The 26,452-nt window shown below is 37.8% G+C and overlaps 1 protein-coding gene across 2 annotated transcripts in view; it reads right to left on the reverse strand.

Moving 5' to 3' along the window:
- The window catches only part of ZRANB3 (zinc finger RANBP2-type containing 3), a 284,417-nt gene that overhangs the window by 151,802 nt on the left and 106,163 nt on the right, over positions 1-26,452 (reverse strand). The window contains exon 1 of one of the 2 annotated variants that reach the window (XM_023730198.1): positions 7,144-7,186. The exons of the other annotated variant lie outside the window; for it this stretch is intronic. Within the exon in view, the coding sequence (XP_023585966.1) occupies positions 7,144-7,152 (9 nt within the window). The 5' untranslated portion in view covers positions 7,153-7,186. Of the gene's footprint in view, positions 1-7,143; positions 7,187-26,452 lie in introns of those variants that run through there. 2 annotated transcript variants of the gene reach the window in all.

Here is a 26,452-nt window from a genome sequence, read left to right on the forward strand (position 1 = left end):
GAAAAGGATAGTGAGAATAGCAGCACAACTGGAGGAATGTAATCGATGTCACTGAATTGTACATGTAGAAACTTTTGAAATGGTGTAACTTTGGCTATGTATATTTTCACCAAAAAAAAAGGTCCTCCAAGGTCGAGAAGGGAGAGTGTTGACATGTCGTGGGGTTGTTAACCAATGTCATAAAACAATATGTGCATTGACTATTTAATGAGAAACTATTTGTTCTGTAAACCTTCATCTAAAGTACAATAAAAAAAAAATTAAAAGAAAAAATAAAGTTACAAGCAGCTTCTGCCTTTTAGAGATGTAGGTTTGTCTTTGAATAGGATGCCTATTTATTCTAGAAGAGACTCCTCTGAATGATGCCTGTAGGTATGCAGATTAAAAGTCTTAGGGAGGATCCAAATTAAGAAACCTAAATACAGAATCTTCTGACTGATAACCTATGTTCTAGTTATTATTGTTACGTGGGTGTATGTTTTAGCAGAACTGTGCCCTTGTTCTTGTAGATTAGGTTATAACTGTTTTTCCTGTAGGGAGGTTTAGATGGTATGTCTCAAAATCGTTATTTGCTCTTATAAGAGGTGTGTGTGTGTTCTTGTAAGAGGTGTGTGTGTGTGTATGTGTGTGTGTTCTTGTCTCATTGGAGAGTGGTAACAGGGAACAGACCACAGAATATGGTCATATGAGCCTGATGTTCTCTTTACTCAAGACTGAAAAGGACACACTTGTGGAAATGTGCCAGACCACATTCCTGAAGGTCTGGCTCTTGCCCAGGGGCAGGCTTTCTCCTGAAGGGAATGCACTGGGATGAGGTGAGGCTAGAAAGGGGGTGGGCCTTAGAGAGGAGAAGGATGGGACAAAACAATTTCTCTCTAAAGACAAAATATTGAGTTGAGCTTGGTGGCAGAACTCAAGTAGATGTATATCGCAAAGCAGGGCTTAGAGATACCTCTGCAACAGACCGAGAGGCTAGAGTTAAGCAAATGTGCTTTAAGAACAGCCATTTCCAGTAGTACTTAAATATAAGGCTCTTATATTGTAATTTTACTCTTCCCAACTCTCTAGGAAAGTTTCATCAAAGGTTAAGCTTTACAAATGGGATAAAATGTTATCAACAAGTAAATCTGAGTAGAGAGTACAAGAATGTTTTCTGTACTATTCATAATCTCATGACTCTTCTGTAAGTTTGAAATTATTTCCAAATGAAAAGCTGAAGAAAAAAGTTATAACTCTGCAACCTACTCTCAGTTGTGCTGGAGGAAATTACAGGAGGCCTGTCATATAGGGTCGCTATGATATGAAATTGACTCGATGGCAATGGGATGGGTTATGGTTTTATCTTATACTTCAAAAGGAGCGACCAAGGGGAAATGTTACTAAACTATTTCAGATTGTCGAAAGAAGGAAAACCTCTAATTCCTTTAAAAAGTCAACATAACACTGATATTAAAACATGAAAGGCAGCACAAAAAATAAGTAAACACCAACTTCACACGTTAGTACTGTTGCAAAAATTTTAAGTACATTATTAGAATACAGAAATCAGCAGAACGTGAAAAGTAAAATAATATATCATGACAAAGAGGAGTTCAAGTCCAAGAATAAACATTGTTCAACCTAAGAAAGTCCATTAGTATAATTCATAATATTAATAGGTCAAAGGAAAGATGCCATATGATCATCTTTAGATGCTGAAGAAGAAACTGACAAAATTCACCTTTCATTCATGATAAAAGTCCTTCATTAACTCGTAACCAAAATGAGAATGACTTCACAAGAGATAAAGTATATATCTCAACTGAAAAGGCTATATTATGCTTAATGGAGAAAAAGCATTTCCATTAATATCTGAAACAGAAGAAATGAGAAATACAAATATTAGAATGGAACAGGCAAAAATGTATTACTTGTAGATTATGTGACCAAATACCTAGAAAGTTAAAAGAATCAATACAAAAATGATTACTACTATTAAAAAAATTTCAGGTAAGTGGCTAGCTCCAAGCTGTGACGCAAAAAGTTTAGTAATTAGAAAGAAATACTCAGAACAGAGCAATGAAACAGATGAGAATATAGGAACGGTCAAATATATAAGGGATCTGAGAATGTGATAAAGGTGGCATTTTAAGCCAATGAGAAAAAAGATGGTTCATTCAATCAATGCTGTTAGGAAAATTGGTTCATAATTTTGAAAAATAATAAAACTGGATCTGTATCTAACCTTTCACTATAAAATAATTCCCAGATGGATCAAATATTAAAATGTTAAAAAGGGACACATAAAAGAAACTTTAAAAAAAGTTCAGTAAAAATAAAAACTTAGATGACATTTTTTAATCATTACATAAAATCGAGATAGCACAAATAAAAATACAGATAACTAAAACTAAATGAAAATTAGAAGTTTATATTCAGTAAAGAAAAAAAAAAGACTAATGAAAACAAACAAGAAATCTTTAACAAAAATGACAAAAGGCTAATTTCCTCAATTCCTGAAAAACTCCTAGCAAAAGTGGGGAGGGGGAAGGACTAAGAACCCAACAGAAAAATTGGCAGAGGATGTGAATAACAATATACAAAGAAATAAATATGTCCGATAAACATGGAAAGATGCTCAATCTCACTCATAATTAAAGACAAACAAATCAAAACTATGAGAAATCATTTTTCACCTACAGAATATGATAGACAAATGCTAAAAGATTTGACAACAGTAATGGAGAAAGTTTGGGGAAATAGGCACTCATATACTGTTGTGGGAATAAATACTGGTACAATCTTTTCGAAGAAAAGTTGGCAACCCAAGTCCAATGTTACGGATTTATTTCAGGGACACACTTGCAAAGTACACTAAGTCTACAAATAGGAGACTAGATAAATTATGGTATATTCATACAATAAGGCTATTATGCAATCATTTTTTGAAAAATGAGGTAGATCTGCATGTGCTAATACAGATATATTAGTAAATTAAGCTGAAACATAGTATGTTGAAAACAAAAATAGTATGGAAAATATGATTCAGCTAATGTTGAGAGAGAGAAAGAGAAAAGAAGATACAGGAAGGGTTAAAGAAGTCAGTCAGCAAGCAAGAAACTGAGAAACAGGGTTACCTTTGGAGTGTGTGACTGCAGGGGTAGGAACGGAAAAAAGCACAGGCTGTGAGCTTTTCCATTAAGTCTTCCATGTGTCTATCTCTTCCTCCTCCCTGAGTAAATTAACCAAGGGGTGGGGGTGGGAGGATGAAAGGGGAAAAGGACTAGCAGAGAAAAGCTCTTTAAAAATTATCCAAGAGACTTTTTGAGGTGTAGCAAATTTCTGGGTATTAAACTGGAAAATGTTTATTCCAAAATCTGGATATCAGCTGTGACCTTTTTGTACAGTCATACTTAACTAATATTCTCAGCTATTAGACAGAGAAAAGGAAGGGTGGGAGGAGAGAGGGTAGGGAGAAGATAAGGGAAAAAAGAATACATAAATTAAATATACGTAAATTTAAGTGTCCTCCATGTGTCTGTCAGTTTGTCATACTGTGAGGGCTTGTGTGTTGCGATGATGCTGGAAGCTACGCCACCAGTATTCAAGCACCAGCAGAGTCACCCACGGTGGACAGGTTTCAGCTGAGCTTCCAGACTAAGACAGACTAGGAAGAAGCAGCCGGCGGTCTACTTCTGAAAAAAATTAGCCAGTGAAAACTTCATGAATAGCAGCAGAACATTGTCTGATATAATGCCAGAAGATGAGCCCTTCAGGTTGGAAGGCACTCAAAATACGACTGGGGAAGAGCTGCCTCCTCAAAGTAGAGTCGACCTTAATGATGTGGATGGGGTCAAACTTTCAGGACCTTCATGTGCTGACGTAGCACGACTCAAAATGAGAAGAAACAGCTGCAAACATACATTAATAATCAGAATGTGGAATGTAAGAAGTATGAATCTAGGAAAATTTGAAATCGTCAAAAATGAAATGGCATGCATAAAGATCGATATCCTAGGCATTAGTGAGCTGAAATGGACTGGTATTGGTCATTCTGAATCAGACAATCATATTGTCTACTATGCCAGGAATGACAACTTGAAGAGGAATGGCGTTGCATTAATCATCAAAAAGAATATTTCAAGACCTATCCTGAAGTACAACGCTGTCAGTGATAGGATGATATCCATACGCCTACAAGGAAGACAAGTTAATACAACTGTGACAGTTAATATTGTATGTCAACTTGGCTAGACCATGATTCTCAGTGTTTTGGCAATTGTATAATGTTGTGATCAATTTTCTGTTGAAATCTGATATGCGATCACCCCCATGGTGAAATCTGCTGAATGGTACCAGCAGGTACGGGCCTGTGGCGGCTCACTGCCCCCTCAGCTTTCATTTCTCTGCCTTCTGCCAGCTATTTCCTTCCAGCTCCCCTTGCCAAGGTTTTTGGCTTGTTCCAGACCCAGTAGCTGCCTCTTGTCATCTCACCTCCGGTTCTTGGGACTTGAGCTAGCAGCTTACATGTCGATTTTGGAATTCGTCAATCCTCACAGCCTGCGAGCAAGAGTCCTGTTCCCCCAACCTGCTGAGCGTGGGTTCACCAGCCCCTGCAGCTGTGTGAATCAGGAGAAACCTTGTGGTCTTGTCTGCTGATCTTGGAATTCCTCAATCTTCACAGCCTATGAGCAGGAGCCCTGCTCTCTGTCCTGCTGACCTTGAGTTCGCCAGCTTCTGCGGCTGCGTGAATTGGGAGAGGCCTCTACTCTGATTCATGGACTTGGGACATTCTAGCCTCTATAATCGCATGAACTGTTCCCTTGATATAAATCTCTCTCTATATATATTTATATGCTTTACTGGTTTTACTTCTCTAGAGAACCCAGCCTAAGACAACAACTATTATTTAAATTTACACATGAATCACTAAGTCCAAACATGAAGAAATTAAAGATTTTTACCAACTTCTGCAGTCTGAAATTGATCAAACATTCAATCAGGATGCACTGATAAGTACTGGTGATTGGAATGTGAAAGCTGGAAAAAAAGAAGGATCAGCAGTTGGAAAATATGGCCTTGGTGATAGAAACAATGCCAGAGATCCCACAATTGAATTCTGCAAGACCTACAACTTCCTCATTGCAAATACCTTTTTTCATGAACATAAATGCAAACTGTACACATGGACCTCGCCAGATGGAATACACAGGAATCAAAATGACTACATCTGTGGAAAGAGATGATGGAAAAGCTCAACATCTTTAGTCAGAACAAGGCCAGGGGCCGACTGAGGATCAGACCATCAATTACTCGTATGCAAGTTCAAGTTGAAACTAAGAAAATTAGAACAAGTCCATGAGAGCCAAAGTATGACCTTAAGAATATCCCACCTGAATTTAAAGATCATCTCAAGAACAGACTTGACATGTTGAACACTAATGATTGAAGACCAGACGAGTTGTGGAATGATATTAAGGACATTATACATAAAGAAAGCAAGAGGTCATTAAAAAGACAGGAGAGAAAGAAAAGACCTAAATGGACATCAGAAGAGACTGTGAAACTTGCTCTTGAAAGTCGAGTAGCTACAGCTAAAGGAAGAAATGATGAAGTAAAAGAGCTGAATAGAAGATTTCAAAGGGTGGCTTGAGAAGACAAAGTAAAGTATTAATGATGACACACGCAAAGACCTGGAGATAGAAAACCAAAAGGGAAGAACACGCACAGCATTTCTGAAGCTGAAAGAACTGAAGAAAAAAACTCAGGCCTCGAGTTGCAATAGTGAAGGATTCTATCGGGAAAATATTAAATGACGCAAGAAGCATCAAAAGAATTGGAAGGAATACACAGAATTACTGCGCCATAAAGACTTGTTCGATGTTCAACCATTTTAGGAGGCAGCATATGATCAAGAACTGATGGTACTGAAGGAAGAAGTCCAAGCTGCACTGAAGGCAGTGGTGAAAAACAAGGCTCCAGGAATTGATGAAATGCCAATTGAGATGTCTCAACAAACAGATGTAGCGCTGGAAGTGCTCACTCATCTATGCCAAGAAATTTGGAAGACAGCCACCTGGCCAGCCGACTGGAAGAGATCCATATTTACGCCTATTCTCAAGAAAGGTGATCCAACAGAATGTGGAAATTATTGAACAATATCATTAATATCACAAGCAAGCAAAATTCTGCTGAAGATCATTCAAAAGCGGCTGCAGCAGTATATTGACAGGGAACTGCCAGAAATTCAAGCCAGATTTAGAAGAGGACATGAAACTAGGGATATCATTGGTGACGTCAGATGGATCCTGCCTGAAAGCAGAGAATATCAGAAAGATGTTTACCTGTGTTTTATTGACTATGCAAAGGCATTCAACTGTGTAGATCATAACAAATAATGGATAACATTGCAGAGAATGGGAATACTGGAACATTTAATTGTGCTTATGAGGAATCTGTACATGGATCAAGAGGTAGTTGTTCACATAGAACAAGGGGATACTGCACAGTTTAAAGTCAGGAAAGGTGCGCATCAGGGTTGTATCCTTTCACCATACCTATTCAATCTGCAGCTGGGCAAATAATCCGAGAAGCTGGACTATATGAAGAATGGGGCATCAGGATTGGAGGAAGACTCATTAACAATCTGCAAAATGCAGATGACACAACCTTGCTTGCTGAAAGTGAAGAGGACTTGAAGCACTTACTGAGGAAGATCAAAGTATAGATTACACCTCAACATAAAGAAAACAAAAATTCTCACAACTGGACCAATAAGCAACATTATGATAAACGTGGAAAAGATTGAGGTTGTCAAGGATTTCATTTTACTTGGATCCACAATCAACACCCATGGAAGCAGCAGTCAAGAAATCAAAAGACACATCACATTGGGCAAACTGATTGTCGAAAAGCAAAGATGTCACCTTGAAGACTAAGGTGCGCCTGACCCAAGCCATGGTGTTTTCAATCGCCTCATATGCATGGGAAAGCTGGACAACCAATAAGGAAGACCGAAGAAGAACTGATGCCTTTGAATTGTGGTGCTGGCAAAGAATATTGACTATACCATGGACTGCCAAAAGAATGAACAAATCTGTCTTGGAAGAGGTACAACCACAATGCTCCTTAAAAGCAAAAATGGAGAGACTACGTCTCACATACCTTGGGCATATTAACAGGAAGGATCAATCCCTGGAGAAGGACATCGTGCTTGGTAGAAGGTCAGCTAAAAAGAGGAAGACCCTCAACAAGATGGACTGACACAGTGGCTGCAACAATGGGCTCAAGCATAGCAACAATTGTGAGGATGGCGCAGGACTGGGCAGTTTTTCATCCTTTTGTCCATAGGGTTGCTATGAGTCAGAACCGACTTGATGGCACCTAACAACAACAACACAAATTTAAGTGTAGAATGAAAGTAAAATTTTCAACAAATAATGGGTTAAATCCACACTGAAGAAAAAATCGAAGCAGCATGGAGTTGCATGATTTTTATCCTACATCTGCTGGTGATTAGGTTAAGACTCAGACTAAACCATTTTTCCTTAATAAGCTTGAATTTTCAATCTGTACCAATATGGAGACTATGTATTTCGTTACTCATTTCTAGGGAGAAAGTAGCAAAATGTATAAGGAATAATTTATGTGTTTCCCACGGAAAAAAAAATTTCATTCAATAAAAGAATGAACAATCCCATTATTTTGAAATTCAAAACATATAAAAAGGAAAACCGAACACAGATTATAATATTTAAGAATTTTAAGCTATACCTCTAATGTGGAAAACAGTTTGTTCTTATCGTGTTCAAAATCTTTAGTGAAGTTCATATTTAAGCTTAAAGAGTCATAATACATATAGTTAATAAAAATGAGATACTTTAATGTGACCTGTTTAGACACATATGCATTACTCATTCAAAGAGTATTACTCTTAAAGAATATCTGAATAAATGAAAGATTGTGACAACATAATACAGACTAATAATGCTCCATAATTCTGAAGTAGATTTTCCAAATACTTTTCCTTTTTATCTCTTCTTTTGAAAACTAAAATCGGGCGATCAAATGGTATTAAGACTAGTCACTTTCTTGCTGTGTATTATAGGATAAATGCCTTGACTATTCCTTAAAATGGAAAGGCCATACAAAGGACACAATTACAGATGCTGAGAGAAAAAAACTGGAGGGGTACAATTTTTTTATTTTGTTGTAGGTTCTAAAGTAAGGAGTTCTGAAAATCTATTACACATATAAATCATTTGGGTACGACAAAAATTCAAACTTTGGGGCACCAACTCCAAAAATTCGAATTCAGCAGATCTTGGTTTTTAAAATAATGTTGTCTAAATGACTCTGATGTGTGTTGCTCTCAGATTGCATTTTGAGACTAATGAATCTTTAAATGCTGGGGAAAAAATCTTAGAGTGCTTTGCCTAAATTGTGGCCATTTCTCCTGGGGTGGGGGTAGATGGGAAAGCAAAGTCAATCAGAATTGATGATTCCAGGATTTTATTCTTGAGCTTCTTGGAAAATCATTTCTGGGGTATCATTTCTTGACTCATTACCAGTTACAATTCCTAGGTGGTAGAAGTACTTTCTTCTTAGATATATAGTATTTCTATACTCTAATGAGTATAGAATTTGGCTTCTACCTATACAATATATTCAAATAAAGTAGCAATTTAACCAAAAAAAGGCTAATTTCAGAGGTTTAATAATGGCTCTGAAAGGGAATCTAATTTGAGCATTGCTCTGATTATCTATAGCTTCAGGTAATCAATTAAAGGATTATATTTAAGCCTCTATGATAAAAACTTAACTATTCAACAATTGGAAGAATGAATAACACTCTACACTAAAATTTCTAGTTATAATGAACAGAAAAACCAAATACAATGATTATTAAAGGAAGGGAAATATATAAAAAAATAGAAAATTCTCCACGTTGTACAATAACACTGAATTTACTGATCACAAATGTAAACAAAGGAGGTTTTCACCAGCATGTTAAAATAAGGGTTAGGAATAAAAGAGCAGACAGTGAACATTTCCACTTGCTATAAAAGATTACAGATCAGCACAGCTAGAACTTTTGCAAAAGACAAATAAATAACCTTTCTTAGCATTGTAAATAACTACAGTGTGTTGCTTTATATTCGTTTTATGTGGCAACTCGATAATTAATTTGAAGACAACACTCAGAGCTAAAAATTAAGCATTTCATGATGAAATTGAGATCAGTATATTAAAATATTTTCTTCAGTTACAAAATGATATGTATAAATTGTGGGGGATGCGAAGTAAATAAACAAAGGCCATCACTTCTTCATAACAAAAGGAAAATTATGCTTCCAAAGTAAGGAATCAAATGTAAATCAATCAAAAGCAAATCAATCAACAGCTTCACAGACAATTTTTTGGTCAGATTATTAGGATGTTTTCAGTTGAACAAGTCCTTGAATTTATCTGTCAATTCATATGTTGACACACAGCAATTACTTTGGATAGCTTTAGAAAAAAATCTCAAACCAGTAATTTTGGAAAATGTTGATTAAGCAATGTCAGAGACTCTATTGCTCAGATAGAGAGCTAGGAACCTCTAAAGATTAGCCTTAAATATATTACAAAGGTAGAAGAAAGGATGATATCATAAGAAAAATTTTTTAAAAGGAAAATTAAGAATTAACTTATTGCATTATCTGCCCAAAAGCAAAGACTGGAAGGCAGGAAGCGGTAGAAAATCAGGATGAAAGAAAATGGAGAAACCAGGGCGGGAATGGGGAGAGTGCAGACACATTGTGGGAAATGAAGCTAAGGTCATGAAACATTTTATGAACAAACTATCAAATGGAAAACTAATTTGCTCTGTAAATTTTTACCTAAAGCATAATTTAAAAAGAAAAAAAAAAACCTACTTAAATGGCTACATAAAAGAAGAAGGAAATAGCCAAGAAGAGAGCAAAATGCTAATGAATCACATCCTCTACCAGTTGTCAAAAACGTCAATATTGACTAAAAATGGGGACCTAATGAGTTGGGAAGAATGCTTTCAAAGGTTCAAAAGAAAAGATTGGCCACCACAATCTGAGGTTAGACTAGAGTATTATTTGCAGAAAAAGAAACAAGGATGTGAATCAAATAAGGCTACAAAATCAACTAGTAAGTAGTCCTGGTGGCACCGTGGTTAAGTGCTTGGTGCTTAACCGTAAGGTCAAGGGTTCGAACCCCCCAGCTGTTCACAGAAGAAAAATGTGGCAGTCTGCTTCTGTAAAGATCACAGTGTGGAAACCCTATGGGGCAGTTATACTCTGTCCTATAAGGTCGCTGTAAGTAGGAACAGACTCGATGGCAATGGTAATCAATTAGTAGCTGTAAGAAGAATACATAGAGTATTACCAAACATAGAATTTGCTAGTCTAAATAGCTTAGGGAATAAAGAAAAACAAAAAACCAGGACTATTAAGAAGAATGGGAATTCCAGAACACTTGATTGTGTTCATGTGGAACCTGTACAAAAACCAAGAGGCAGTCATTCAAACAGAACAAGGGGATATTGCATGGTGTAAAATCAGGAAAGGTGTGCGTCAGGGTTGTATCCTTTCCCCATACTTTTTCAATCTGTATGCTGAGCAAATAATCCAAGAAGCTGGACTATATGAAGAAGAATGAGGCATCAGGATTGCAGGAAGACTCATTAACAACCTGAGAAATGCAGATGACACAATCTTGCTTGGTGAAAGTGAAGAGGACTTGAAGTACTTACAGATGAAGATCAAAGACTACAGCCTTCAGTACAGATTGCATGTCAACATAAAGAAAACAAAAATCTTCACAACTGGACCAATAAACAACATCATGATAAATGGAGAAAAGACTGAAGTTGTCAAGGATTTCATTTGACTTGGATCCACAATCAACACCCATGGAAGCAACAGTTGAGAAATCAAATGATGTATTGCATTGGGCACATCTGCTGCAAAAAACCACTTTTAAGTGTTAAAAAGCAAAGATATCACTTTTAGGACTAAGGTGTGCCTGACCCAAGCCATGAAATTTTCAATTGCCTTGTAGATGTGTGAAAGCTGGACAATGAATAAGGAAGACTGAAGAATTGATGCATTTGAATTATAGTGTTAGTAAAGAATATTGAATATACCATGGACTGCCAGAAGAATGAACAAATCTGTCTTGGAAGAAGTATAGCCAGAATGCTCCTTAGAAGTAAGGATGGCGAGACTTCGTCTCATGTACTTTAGACATGTTATCAGGAGGGACCAGTCCTTGGAGAAGGACACCATGCTTGGTAACGTACAGGGTCAGTGAAAAAGAGGAAGACCCTCAAAAGATGGTCTGACACGGTGGCTGCAACAATGTGCTCAAATACAGCAATGATCATGAGGTTGGTGCAGGAAAGCGCAATGTTTCATTCTGCTGTACATAGGGTGGCTATAAGTTGGAACCGACTTGATGGCCCCTAACACCACCACCACCACTAAGTAATAAGAAAGAGAAAACCAGCAATGCTTTTAAAGGACTTATTACTTAAAAAGTACTTTTCCTATGTTTAGAAAATATTTGCAGAGATGATTTTATTTTATTTTAGTCTAAAAAACGACCACTCCATATCATGGTAGATTTTCTTGGGTCCAAACTATATAGTTTTCTTCTCTAGAGCAGAATTTGTATAGTTTGCTTCTGTATTCGACATAGTTACAGTTAATTTCTCCCACAATATAATGTTACCATCAACCCCAGGGCAGTATTAGAGTAAGGTAAAATATATTTGGCTTCTGATAATTTTATTGAATAGGGATATGCCTTGTTTTCCCATATAAGCAAATATATTATTGGACAACTTCTCTATATTTTCTCCTTACTCTTCTAGCAGAACTAATAATGGTTCCAACTTTCTTAAATGAATCTATGTACAGAACACTCAAAAATGCACAGCTCGTCAATTATTATGTAAAAAATTAAATTTTAATCCATAAGAAGAAATGAGATATGTCAAAAGTGGTATAATGCATCCTATGCTAATCACAGTCCTCATTTATTAAATATTATACATGTCAAAATAAAAAATTGACTCTGATTTCGTGGAACCAGCTATCTAGAGAAAATGTAATACCTCTGAACTTCAGAAACTTTAATGAAAATGTTATCTAAGAATCTTGCTAAGAAACAAACTCAAATTACGTAAAGAATAAAGTAAACATTACTTGCAAAATATTAATAAATACAACAATAAACAATAAATCTTGAAAGTTAGCTTAGTTAGTTAGGATGTATATGTGAAGAACCACCCTGGCCTTGATTTTATTTTACTGAAATGTTGTTTGCTGCCGTCAATTCAGCTCCGACTCGTAGCGACCCGACGTACAAAAGAATGAGATGCTGCCCAGTCCTGCACCATCCTCACAATCGTTAACATTATTTGAGTCTACTGTTGCAGCCCCTATGTTAAACCATCTGTTTGGGGATCTTCCCCTTTTTCGCTGACCCTCTACAAGCATGATGTCCTTCTTCAGGGACAAAAATCTCTCCATCCTCGCTTCTAAGGTGCATTCTAGTTGTACTTCCCCCAAGACATATTTGTTCATTCTTCTAGCAGTCCATGGTATATTCAATACTCTTCACCAGCACTAAAATTCAAATGCATCGATTTTTCTTTGGTTTTACTTTTCCATTATCCAGCTTTCATATGTATATGAAGCGACTGAAAATAACATGGCTTGGGTGAGGCGCACCTTAGTCCTCAAAGTGACAACTTTGCTTTTTAGCACTTTAAAGGTCTTTTGCAGCAGATTCGCCCAATGCAAGTACATTGTTTGAGTTCTTGATTGCTGCTTCCATCGGCACTGATTGTTGATCCAAGAAGAAAAAACTTCAATTTCCACGTCATTTATCACGATGCTGTTTACTGGTACAGTTGTAAGGATTTTCCTTTTCATTATGTTGAGATGTAATCCATACTGAGGACTATGGTCTTTGACCTTCATCAATAAGTGCTTCAAGTCATCTTCATGTTCAGCAAGCAAGGTTGTGTCATCTGCATTTCGCAGGTTGTTAATGAGTCTTCCTCGAATCCTGATGTCACATTTTTCTTCATCTAGCCTAGCTTCTCAGATTATTTGCTCAACACACAGATTGCATAAGTATGGTGAAAGGATACAACCCTGACACACACCTTTCTTGATTTTAAAGCAAACGAAATCACCTTGTTCGGTTTGAATGACTGCCTCTTGGTCTATGTACAGGTTCTGTATGAGCAAAATTAAGTGTTCTGGAATTCCCTTCTTCTCAATGTTATCCATAATTTGTTACGACTCACACAGTCAAATGACTTTGCATAATCAATAAAACACAAGTAAAAACACCTTTCTGGTATTCTCTTCTTTCATCCAAGATCAATCTGACATCAACAATGATATCCCTTGTCACAAGTCCTCTTCTGAATATGGCTTGAATTTCTGGCAGTTCCCTGTTGATGTACGGCTACCGCTGTTTTCGAATTATCTTCAGCAAAAGTTTGCTTGCATGTGATATTAATGATATTGTTCAATAATTTCCGCATTCTGATGGATCACCTTTCTTTGGAATGGGCACAAATATGGATCTCTTCCAGTCGGTTGGCTAGGTAACTGTTCCAAATTTCTTGGCACAGACAAGTGAGTGCTTCTATCATTGTATCCATTTGTTGAAGTATGTTAATTGGTATCCTGTCAATTCCTGGAGCCTTGTTTTTTGCCAATGACCTCAGTGCAGCTTGGACTTGCTCTTCAGTACCATCGGTTATTGACCATATGCTACCTCCTGAAATGTCTGAACATCAATCAGTTCTTTTTGGTACAGTGAGTCTGTGTATTTCTTCCATCATCTTTTGATGCTTCCTGCATCATTCAATTTATTGCCAATAAAATCCTTCAATATTGCAAATTGAGGCTTGAATTTTTTCTTCAGTTCCTTCAGCTTGAGAAATGCTGAAAGTGTTCTTTCCTTTTGGTTTTCTAACTCCAAGTCTTTGCACATTTCATTATAATACTTTATCTTGTCTTCTTGAGCTGCACTTTGAAATCTTCTGTTCACCCTTTTACTTCATCATTTCTTCCATTTGCTTTAGCTATTCGATGTTTAGAGCAAGTTTAAAAGTCTCTTCTGACATCCACTTTGGTCATTTCTTTCTTTCGTATCTTTTTAATGGCATTTTGCTTTCTTCATGAATGATATCCTTGATGTCATCCCACAACTCGTTTGGTCTTTGGTCATCAGTGTTCAATGCGTCAAATCTATTCTTGAGATGGTCTCTGAATTCGGATGAGATATACTCAAGGTTGTACTTTGGCTCTCATGAACTTGTTTCAATTTTCTTCAGCTTTAGCTTGAATTTGCATAGGAGTAATTGATGGTCTGTTCCACACTTCACCCCTGGTCTTGTCCTGACTGATGATATTGAGCTTCTCCATCGTTTCCTTCCACAGACGTAGTTGATTAGATTACTGTGTATTCCATCCGATAAGGTCCATGTGTATGGTCAACATTTGTGCTGTTGAAAAAAAGCATTTACAATGAATAAGTCATTGGTCTTGCAGAAGTCTATCATGCGATCTCTGGCATCGTTTCTATCACCAATGCTAAATTTTCTAACTACTGAGCCTGCTTCTCAGTTTGTAACTTTTGCATTCCAATCACCAGTAATGATTAACGCATCTTGATTGCATGTTTGATTAATTTCAGGATGCAGCAGTTCATAAAAATCTTCAATTTCCTCATCTTTGGCATTAGTGGTTGGTGCACACATTTGAATAATAGTCATATTAACTGGTCTTCCTTGTAGGTGTATGAATACTATCCTATCACTGACAGCACTGTACTTCAGGATAGATCTTAAATGTTTCCTTTAATGATGAATGCAATGCCATTCTTCTTCATAGGAGACCATACGATTATCCCATTCAAAATGGCCAATACCAGTCCATTTCAGTTCACTAATGCCTAGGATATCGATCTTCAAATGTTCCCTTTCAGTTTTGGTAACTTTCAATTTTCCTTAATTCATACTTTCTACATTTTATGTTCTGTTTACTAATGGATGTTTGTAGCTGTTACTTATCATTTTGAGTCCTGCCAGATCAGCAAATGAAGGTCTTGAAAGCTTTACTCCATCCACATCATTAAGGACAATTCTACTTTGAGGAGGCAGCTCTTCCCAGGTCGTATTTTGAATGCCTTTTAATCTGGCCGCATCTTCCAACTGTATATTGGGCAATGTTCTGTTTTTATCTATGAGGTTTTCATTGACTAATTTTTATTGAAAGTAGGTTGCCAGGTCCTTCTTCCTAGTCTGTCTTAGTCTGGAAGCTCTATTGAAACCTGTACACCATTGGTGGCCCTGCTGGTATTTGAAATACCAGTGACATAGCTTCCAGCATCACAGCAACATGCAAACCACCCCAATACAACACACTGTCAGACCAGTAGTGGTACTGAAATATAGTGACACTGAAGTAATAAAAAAAGTTCATCAAATTCATAGTTAACACTACATCATCAACTAATAAGTTAAAGAAAATAACAAAATATTATGAAAATATTAGAATATAAAAGTAATAGATGTTAAGAAATAATGTTAGAATAGAAAGGTAAGATAACTAACTCAATCTATGAATTAATGATATATTGTCAAGTAATCGAAAAATAAGGATTTCAATGAAGAGCTGGATGAAAAAGTGACAGAAATAGTCAGCAATAGTATTTATTCATTATCTTTTCTAATACTACTCATCATGAATAATATCAATATTAACATAAATAATCATTTCATTTTGCCTGGAAACTCACTCAGGATAGGGAAGAAAATGGTCTTGGAGTAGCAAAAATGAGTAAGAAAAAGCAGACAAATAATGTACAACAGCCTAAGAGCTTTAGAGGGACTAAACTGTCTGACAAGTTTGATAAACCTGAGTAACGGAAAAAAGGTGAAGTTATGCGTCATTAAATTTACATTTAAAAAACGCTGAACTGGTAAAAGTTTTGTGTTATGAATTAAACTGTATTCCTCCAAAATATGTGTTGTCAATCTTAACCCCTATACTTGTGGATGTAATCCCACTTGGGAATAGGGTTTTCTTTGTTATGTTAATGAGGTCATATCAGGGTAGGGTGTGTTTTAAGCCAATCATTTTCGAGATACAAAAGGAGCAGTTCAGGAACAGAAGCAAGGAAGCACAGATAGATGCCACACCACAAGAAGATTGGTAAGGAACTGAGGAACAGATGCTGAAAGGAGACAAGGACCTTCCCTCAGAACCAAAAGAGACAGACAGGCTTCCCCTAGAGTCAATGCCCTGAATTCAGACTTCTAGCCTCCTAAAATGTGAGAAAATTAATTTCTGTTCATTAAAGCCACCCATTTGTGGTATTTGTTACAGCAGCATTAGATAACCAACATATTTTGTTGTACACCTTCTACTCACTTACCAACTACCTCTTATTCAACATCTCACATTTATGCAACAGTAAAAAATCTACTATCTGACTATTTTGTGCATTAACAACATACGGCTGGCAGTAACAAACACTGAAGTGCAAGGCAAGGGTAACGCTGGTTGTGATGTTTAAGGTTATGTGTCAACTTGGCTGTGCCATGATTCTCCGTGGTTTGGCAATTAGGTGATGATGTAGTCATCCTCCATTTTGTGATCTGATGTGGTCATCCTTCATTTTGCATAATGCTGGTTTTGCAAAACGACCTGGTCTTTGGAACCTAACCATGTCGGTAAGTGAGGACAGGGTGTATATATTTTTACAACATAAGGAAAAAAAAAGGTTAAATTACATTCAGTTTACAATGTTTGGAAGCAGGAATATATAGAATACATTTGAAAAAGTCTTCAAAATTGTTATGGTAAAAAAAATTAGGGTGCTTGGCTGCCCTAAAAACTTTTACTCTCTAGAAATATCTCATTTCATCTAGGTTTAAATACACAAAATTTCAAAATAGCAGTAAAATATTGCTATGATAAAAAATATATTCTAGTTTAACTTTCTAAATTAAGTTTAAAGAGCTTGAAATAAATATGAGAAACTCAGAACTTGCAAAAATGCCAAAGACTAAATCATTCTACTGAAAATTTTTGGATCTCTGATGAGTAAAATTAGATAAATGATAAGAGAGATACACAGTTCACATCACTGTAATATACAAAAAAAGGACACAAAGAGGCTAAGAATCCAGAACAGCAGTTTTTAAACTTTTTAAAAGCAATGTAAATCTTTTTCAAAAACACTTAAACAGAAACTCAACATTTGTAAAGCAGAAAAAAAAGCAAGGCAGCTATGGCTCCAGTAGGGTATAGACCTCACTGCCCCACACTCTCAGTCTCAACACCAGCTCTGTGAAATTGTAAAAATGGCACAGGAGTGGTGTCTGACCTCCTCTAGCTTCATAAGGGGGAAGGAGAATCAAGATCAAGAGCCCAAGGCTGATTCCTATGAGGTGGAGGTCAGACATGTCTGCTTTCTCTGCCATCTTTACCAATTCTGACACCAATCGTCCTTACCACAGCACTCTCCATTTTTCTGCTGGGTTTGATAATTCATTGCAATGGCCACACAGAACTCACAGACCATACTCACAGTTACGGGGTTTATTAGGGAAGTAACAGGTAACAATTCAGGTTCAGGAATGAATGCTCAGGATACAATTCTTTCATCAAGACAGCCTCTTCCTAGGCATGCTTACAGGCAACCTCTCCTTAGGCCTCGGCCTCTGCCCAAAGGCACTCAGCTTTCTTGTTCCGTGGGCTGGGTAGCAAGGCGGGCCACTGCGCCATCTCCTGCTCTTCTCTCCTTCCTTGGCGGTGGCAGGATCCATTCCTGCTCTGGAATTGGCTCTCTTTTAAGGCAAAACTGACCAATCACCTTGGTGGGCCTCAACTGCCTTATTTGCAGTCCCACCCAATCACTTGAGTGGGAGTTACAAGACTATGGCAGGAAAGGCCACACAAAAGCGATCCATTGAACTACAGAAATATAGCTGGCAAATCATCAAGGGCTATGTGTTCAAGAAATGCTTCTATTTTCTATTTTTCAATACTAGTTTTTAAATTTATTTCTTCTACAAGGCCCACCTCAAATCTATTGCCTCCCAAAGGCTTCCTCACTTAATCAAGCTGGAATTAATGATCCCCCCCCACAAAAAAAACCAAATCCATTGCCATCGAGTAGATTCAGACTCATAACGACCCTACAGGACAGAGTAGAACTGCCCCATAGGGTTTCCAAGGAGCATCTTGTGGACTCGAACTGCCAACTTTTTGGTTAGCAGCTGAGTTCTTAACCACTGCACCACCAGGGTCCTCCTCTTTCCAATAGTGTCATAGAACTGACATTACAAAGCCCTGGGGATCTACTTCTGAAAAATCAGCCAATAAAAATCCTATGGATCACAACAGAATATTGCCCAATACAGAGCTCAAAGATGAGCCCCCTAGGTAGGAAGGCACTCAAAATACACAGTGGCTACAACAATGAATTTGAGCATACCAACAATCACAAAGATGGCGCAGGACCACGCAATATTACATTATTGTACATGGGGTCGCTATGAGTTGGAGCTGACTCAAAGGCAGCTAACAATATTTTCCACGTACACACATGGAGACATATAGCCCTGCTCTTCCCTTACTTGACTGAAAGCTTGAGGGAGGATGTGTTTCTCAATCACCCATATTCCTAAGAACTTACCAAACTGAAGATTCTCCATAATGTTTATTTGTTGAATATAGGAGTAAAAGGTAGGCTTCTTCAATGGATAAAGGAAAAAAATAGCTTTAGAATGAACATGTGTACCAAAATAAGATCTAGAATAGTAACGATCCCTAACTGCTCTACATGAAATTCTGGTGCCTTTATGTATATCCAGAATCCCTGTCTGGTTCCCAGTGCAGCTGTGGCCCCTTCAGGCTTGTAATTCTATAGAAACTGAAGTGTATTACTATAAGAGATAAAGCAGATTATGGGGTAACTTTAAACTTTACCCACCCCTCCTGTTTTTAAACAATTTTTACTCAATAGGAACACTGCATTTAATAAAAGCTGGTGAGGCAGGAATGTTGCAATATCCCCCTAACAATGCACAAGGAAGTAAGCGTCCATGTACAATAACAGTGCCTTAGGGTGAGATGATGGTATTAGTGCTTTGTGTCTTTCAAACGCTCATTTGAATTTTAAACATTATATTGCAGGAGGATGTTTTGCGTCTGGATTCTGTCTGGTAGGGTTTAACACACCATAGCTGTCACCTCTGCTTTTCATTATGAATTTTGTCCAAGATTATTGAGAGAACATTGCAACAAACCAGCTGTGCAAAACAGCAGGAGCCCTGAAAGAAATTTACATCAGCCTCCCAAAAAATCAGGGTAAACTTTTTTTAAAATTTAAAATGTAATCAATTGTATTTGCTAGTTTTCAAGATAAAAATTTTTAGGCTGAGGGATGACTTGAATTTATTGGAAACAAGAAGACTCTATGCCAAACATTTTAATAACACTTTTAAAAAAGATTTTAAAACCCCACAGTCTACTTTAAGGAATCGTTTTCTCCATTACCTCCATGCCTAGAATATCTGGAAGTAGGTGGTATTGGGGCAAGGACCTCATTTAAAGTACTGGTGACTTACAGACAGGAGGTCACTCTTGTTCACGTGAAGATATCTTTCTTGACCAATCCAAATGGTCTCAACTCAATAATATCAAAAAAAAATCAAGAAGACAAAAAAAAAATTCTCTCATTCATTACTTCATTTGGGCAGTATTAACTCGACATCTACTATTCCCCAGACACTGCGCTAGATAGACTTGGCTCCAGCCCTAGAAGTTCTAATCTACTGGAGAGAAAAGTACGGTAGAACACAATTCAAATTATGGCAGAAGTGAGTGCACAAAGGAATTAACAGGCAGCCAAGAATGACTTTACAGAGGAAGTAATATTTGAAGAAAATTTTTAAATGATGATTTTATTAGATAAACTTGGAAGAAGATGGGATACAGAAGGAAAGTAATTGGTTAGAAAGGGAACAGCATATATAAAGACTTTGAATCATGAAAAATCATGGTATTTAGGAATAGCAGAAAAAGGGAAAAGAAAGTAATATTTGTGAGTTAGATGAGATGACTCCAGTGAGTTACATAAGTAATCTCATAAGGAAAGTATCAATATCCCTACTTTAAATACAAGAAAACTGAGGCTCAGAGAGGTTAACTGACCTGTCTAATACGATGTGGTTAAAAATTGGTAGAGATTACAGTAAGTAGAGAGGTGGAAGTGTCACTAGAACTTATGGTGAAGAACAGCAGAAGAAGAGAATAGAAGAAACAAGTAGGTCCCAATTGTGAAGTGCTTTACTCCTGGGCAACAGGGAGAAATAAAGAATTTTTTAAGGTGACTTGTTATTCAAGAATATAACCACAGTAACAGTATACAGTGGCTGCTTTCATTTGCTTCAGCTTTGGCCTTTGGAATGCAGAGGGAATACTTCCAAATTCATTCTATGAGGCCAGCATTGCCCTAATACCACAACTAGATAAAGACATTATAAGCAAGGAAAACTTCAGGAAAATATCTCTAATAAACATAGATAAAAAACTCTCAACAAAATACTAGCAAATCAATGCAACAATGTATAAGAAGAATTACACACCATGATGAAGTGGTATTTTTTCCAGATATGGAAGGCTGGTTCAACATTCAAAAAAACCAATCAATGTAATCTACCACATCAACAGACTAAAGAAGAAAAAACTATATATGATTATATCAATTGTCACAGAAAAAGTATTTACAAAATCCAACACCCGTTCATGATAAAAAGTCTCAGAAAACTAGGAATAGAAAGACATTTCCTCAATTTGATAAAGAGTATCTATTTAACAACAACAACCACCTATAGCTAACATCATACTTAATGGTGACAAACCGGACACTTTCCCCTAAGACTGAGAACAAGGCAAAGCTGCCCTCTCTCACCACTCTAATTCAACATAATGTAAGTTCTAGCTAGTGAAGTAAGACAAGAAAAGGAAATAAAATATACACAGATTCTAAAGGAAGAAATAAAACCACCTCTACTAGCAGACGATATTATTACAATAAACCAAAAACAAAACAAAACAAGAAACATGTTGCCATCGAGTGATTCCAACTCATAGCAACCCTAGAGGACAGTGTAGAACTGCCCCGTAGGGTTTCCAAGGAGCAGCTGGTGGATTCGAACGGTCTACCTTTTGGTTAGCAGCAATAGCATCCCACAAAATGAAATACTTAGAAATAAATCTAATAACATAGTATACAACCTATATGTGAAAAACTGTTATCAGGTGCTGTTGAATCAGCTCTGACTCATAGTGACTTTATGTATAACAGAATGAAATGTTGCCCAGTCCTGTGGCATCCTCACAATCCTTGCTCTGTATGAGCCCATTGTTGTAGCCACTGTGTCAATCCAATATGAAAAGCTACTGATGGAAAAAAATGAAAGATCTAAATAGATGGAGAGATATTCTGTATTCATGAACTAGAAAATTCAATATCGTTTAGCATTTCAATTCTTCTCTACTTCATCTATTGATTCAATCCAATCCCAAACAAAATCCCAGAAAGCTATTTTGTCAAGATTGACAAACTGATTCTAAAGTTTAAATGGAAAGGCAAAGAACCTCATCTAGACAACACAATTACCGAAGAAGAATAAAGTTGGAGTATTCACGCTACCAAATATCAAGATTTACTATAAGGTTACAATAATCAAGATGGCATGGTATGGGCAAAAGAATAGACATGCAGATTCAGAGAACAGAAGAGAGAGCTCAGAAATAAAATGACACAAATATAGTTAATTGACTTCTGAAAAAGAAGCAAAGGCAATTCAATGAAGAAAGGATAGCCTATTGAACAAATGTTGCTAGGGTAATTGGATGTCCATATGACAAAAAATGAACATAGACACAAGCTTTACATCTAACACAAAAATTAACTCAAAATGGATCACAGAACTAAATGTAAAATGCAAAATTATGAAACTTCTTGAAGAGAACAGGAGAAAACCTACATGATCTTGCTTGGGTTTGGTGACAAGTTTTAGGTACAATACGAACAGCATGATCTATGAAAGAAAAAAATTAGTAAATTGGACTTTATTGATATTGGTTCATTAATTGCAACAAATGTACTATACTAATAATATAAGATGATAATAACAGAGGAAATGGGTTAGGAGAACTCTCTGTACTATCTTCACAATAATTCTGTAAATTTAAAACTGTTCTAAGAAATTTTTGTTTAAAAAAAGGATATTCCAAAAAAATAAATAAATAAAGCTGGCCTAAGTAAGCAAAGTAAGGAAGCTGGCAGATAATACTGATTTAAAGGAGTATAGGGCAGTCCCACCAAGATAAAAATTTAATGCCGTCACTGTTCATTTTTACCATTACAATTTCATTTCTTTAAGTACTGTTTCTTCTGTCCTCAAGAATTCTGTTCAAAATATAGAAAGCCTGGTACCTGGAAACTTTATATAATAAGTATAGTGACTGCAGTACGATGGATCACTTTAATATGACCTTTCTAGCCATGGTCTTGCACCTCCCACCAAATGACTGGGCCAGACTAAGCAAATAATGTGTGTGTGGCCCACCAAGGGGATTGGACTGATTGCTAGTAATGCAAATAAGGTGTAAGGCACTGTTGTGGGGGTGAGACTGTGCAAATAAGGTGTTTGGAACACTAACGAGGGGACTGGTCAGTTTTGTCATCCCTCTAGGCTTAAAATTAGTTATCCAAGAGAGGAAGAAGAAGAGACTACCAGCAAGAAGAAGAGACAGGCGCAGAGGGCATCGTTTGGACTCAGGGTTCCTGTGCTTAGAACCTCCTAGACCCAGGAGACAGAGAGAGAGAGCGCGAGAGAGCTGTAACACTGGAGATGGTGCAGGAAGGTGAGAAGCATCGGCAGAGAAATGGCAGCAATAGAACCAGGAGACTGGCATGAGATGGTGCAGTGGGCTTTCCGGCCCACGGAGCAAGGTGAATGCAGTGGATGTGCTGACCCACTGGAGTGAGAGAGCTGAGTGTCTTCAGGCCAAGGCTTACTGGCAGAGTGTGGTTCCCTCAGGCACTTACTGGCAGAGCTAAAGAACTTTGTGACACTTGCCCAAGCAGGACACAGGCACGGGTGATGCAAGAGGCCCAAGGGACCAAGGATCAAGAGGCTGAGGGCCAGGGAGAGGCCTGCTGTATCCTGAATAGTTCCTGATCCTGAACTGTAACCTGTGACTTCCCTAATAAACCCCATAATTGTGAGTATGGCCTGTGAGTTCTGTGTGGCCATTGCAACAAATTGTCGAATCCAGTAGAGAAGTAGAGAGTGCCATGGGACGGCTGGCTGGTGTCAGAATTGGTAAAAAGGTTGGAGAGTGGAGGCATGTCTGACCTCCACCTCATAGGAATCAGCCTCGGGTTATTGATGCTGATAATATTCTCTCCTTCCCCTTGTGAAGTTAGAGGAGGCCAGACACCTTCATCACCCCACTTTTAAACTTGGTGTCAGAAGTGGCATTCGTTTCAATGGCTCCAGATTCATGGAAGCACAGGACTTGTAAGAAAAAGAATGAAGGAGCGTGGGAAGTGAAACTTTTGATTCTTGAACGGTTACTTTGGTTGTTGTTATCTGTAGTGGCTGAAAGGAAAGTAAGAGATGTTATGCTGGACTAGCAGATAGGGAAATGGAGGATAGAAAAGTCGCTTCTGGAGTTGCTTGGGACAAAAGCCAGGCCTGTTAAGATGATTGATAGGGGGTCAGGGTCTTCTGGTTCAGTCCAGCCAGAGCCCCAAGGCCATAAGTATATGAATGAGAAGACAAGATGTGGAAAAGAGAAGATGAAACTGGAATGTTTTAAAAAGAGTTATGTGCTTCTTTGAATCTACTAAGTATACTGAATGTTTCTCCTACCCAGTGTTGTAAAACAGACCTAAATGTATAATGGAAATGAATACTGGGTATTACAGATTACAAAGAACATGTAACTCTGCCTCCAGCCAATATTTAATTGAATATGCTAAAAGGGGAACTAGGATTGGCCTGAAAGAAACATAGGCTGTTGGTTTGAATGCACTAGCCCTGTGTATAGAGTATTGGGGGCTTAGGTCAAAAACCTGAGCCCTACATGGGAAATTTACATTTGAAAAAATATACAGACCTACCTAGCTACTGAGAGAACAGGAATTTTGCATTCGAAGGAAGGACCAGAAGGAAAAAAAAAAAATAATAACCATTTTGCTTTTCGAATTTCAAACAAGAGTTTGCCTTTGGATGCATCCAGGCAGGAAAAGTCAGTGTCCATCAGAAGAACCCCCTCCTAGCACTGGAAGTTAAAGGGAGTCAGCTAGTAGACAGCCTGGTAGGCTCCCCTGTGGTGACCACCTGGGTCCACTCATTGAGTAGAAGTGGGGAAAGGGCAGCAATGAAGAGATGGGTTGATTTTGTACCTAGTCCACGGGGGCTAGGGATGTGAGAGATAAGGGGCTGGCTGGAAGTCCTGGTGGCACAGTGGTTAAGAGCTTGGCTGCTAACCAAAAGCTTGGCAGTTTCAATCTACCAGTCACTCCTTGGAAATCTTATGGGGCAGTTCTACTCTGTCCTATAGGGTTGCTATGAGTTGGAATCAACTCGATGGCAACGGGTTTGGTTTGGTTTTGGGGTCTGAAGGGTAGGGAGTTGTGTGGACTTCTGAACTTATGGGTAGTGTCCATTGACCTAACCCTTGGGGGCTAAGGATGAGACAGAGAAGGGGCTGGCTGGTCTGAAGTACCGGGAGGTGTGTGGACTCCCAAGCCTATGGCTGGTACTCATGGACTTAGACAAGAGGGGCTAGGGACGAGCTGACCAGTACCAGACCAAAAGAAGAGAAAGATGTTTGACACCGTGAGCTAGTGTACCCTGCTGCAATTTGATGGCTTGCTCTGGATTGGACTTTGGTTATGGACACAGATGCTCAAAGTTCCAATGTGAACCAAAGGTTCTTCAGATCAAGAAACATGCTTATCTCCTCTGAGTACAGGTTTGATAGGGATGGGCAATTTAAATATTGGCTATCTAAAACAGAGGGAAATAGAAGCGTTAAGTGGCTGGCTTACACACTTTCAGGAAGGTGCTTACACTTAAAATAAGGGGACAAGAGAGGATCCTTAATGAATAGATTCCTCTTTTTCCTGATGGGTTTGGAGAAGACAGGGTAGAGAAAGATGCTAATAGGATTATATGATTCAGTTGTGAGTGTTGATAACAATCACAGGGTTAACTGTGATTGTAAAAACTGTAATTATAAAAGGCTTAAGTGTGAAAGAGTAGACTAAAGAGGAAGCACTGCTGGAGTGGAATACAGTTGCCTAACTTAAAGATCCTTTTAAAAGTTTGGCTATGCTGATATCTCATGGGGCTCAGATCAAAGGAATAATCTTCTCTTAGTTAAATTTTATCACACACCAGAAAGGGGGAAGCTGAGAGGACTTTTGGAGAACCTGGCCAGATCAGATAGATACCTGCAGCAGTCTGAATGGTGGTACCTGAGTAACTGCACCCTGAGGACTCTTCTCTCTACTGGAGCACTGATTGTTAATGACTGTTTAGGACTGATAAAATGATTGGGAGGGGGAAGTTATCCTCCAAGTATGAAAAAACCATGGCTACTACGCTAGAAATGACAAATTAAAGAAGAACAGTATCTTATTCACTGTCAAAAAGAAAAAAGATTTCAAGATCTATCCTGACGTACAATGCTGTCAGTGATAGGATAATATCCATATGCCTACAAGGAAGACCAGTTAATATGATTATTATTCAAATTTATGCACTAACCATGAAGGACAAAGATGAAGAAACTGAAGGTTTTTACCAACTTCTGCAGTCTGAAATTGATTGAACAAGCAATCAAGATGCATTGATAATTACTGGTGATTGAAATGTGAACGCTGGAAACAAAGAAGGATCAGCAGTTGGAAAATATGGCCTTACTGATAGAAACGATGCCGGAAATCGCATGACAGAATTTTGCAAGACCAACGACCTATTCATAGGAAAAAACATTTTTCAACAACATAAACAGTCACTATACATGTGGACCTCGCCAGATGAAATACATAGGAATCAAATCGACTACATATGTAGAAAGAGATGCTGGAAAAGCTCAATATCATCAGTTAGAAGAGGGCCAAGGGACGACTGTGGAACAGACAATCAATTGCTCATATGCGAGTTCGAGCTGAAGCTGAAGAAAAAACAAGTCCACAAGAGCCAAAGTACAACCTTGAGTATACCCCACCTGAATTTACAGACCATCTCAAGAAGAGATTTTATGCACTGAACACTAGACTGAAGACCAGATGAGTTGCGGGATGACATCAAGGATATCATATATGAAGA

This window comes from Trichechus manatus, unplaced genomic scaffold (genome assembly GCF_000243295.1).
Source record: "Trichechus manatus latirostris isolate Lorelei unplaced genomic scaffold, TriManLat1.0 scaffold00033, whole genome shotgun sequence".
Lineage (NCBI taxonomy): Eukaryota > Metazoa > Chordata > Mammalia > Sirenia > Trichechidae > Trichechus > Trichechus manatus.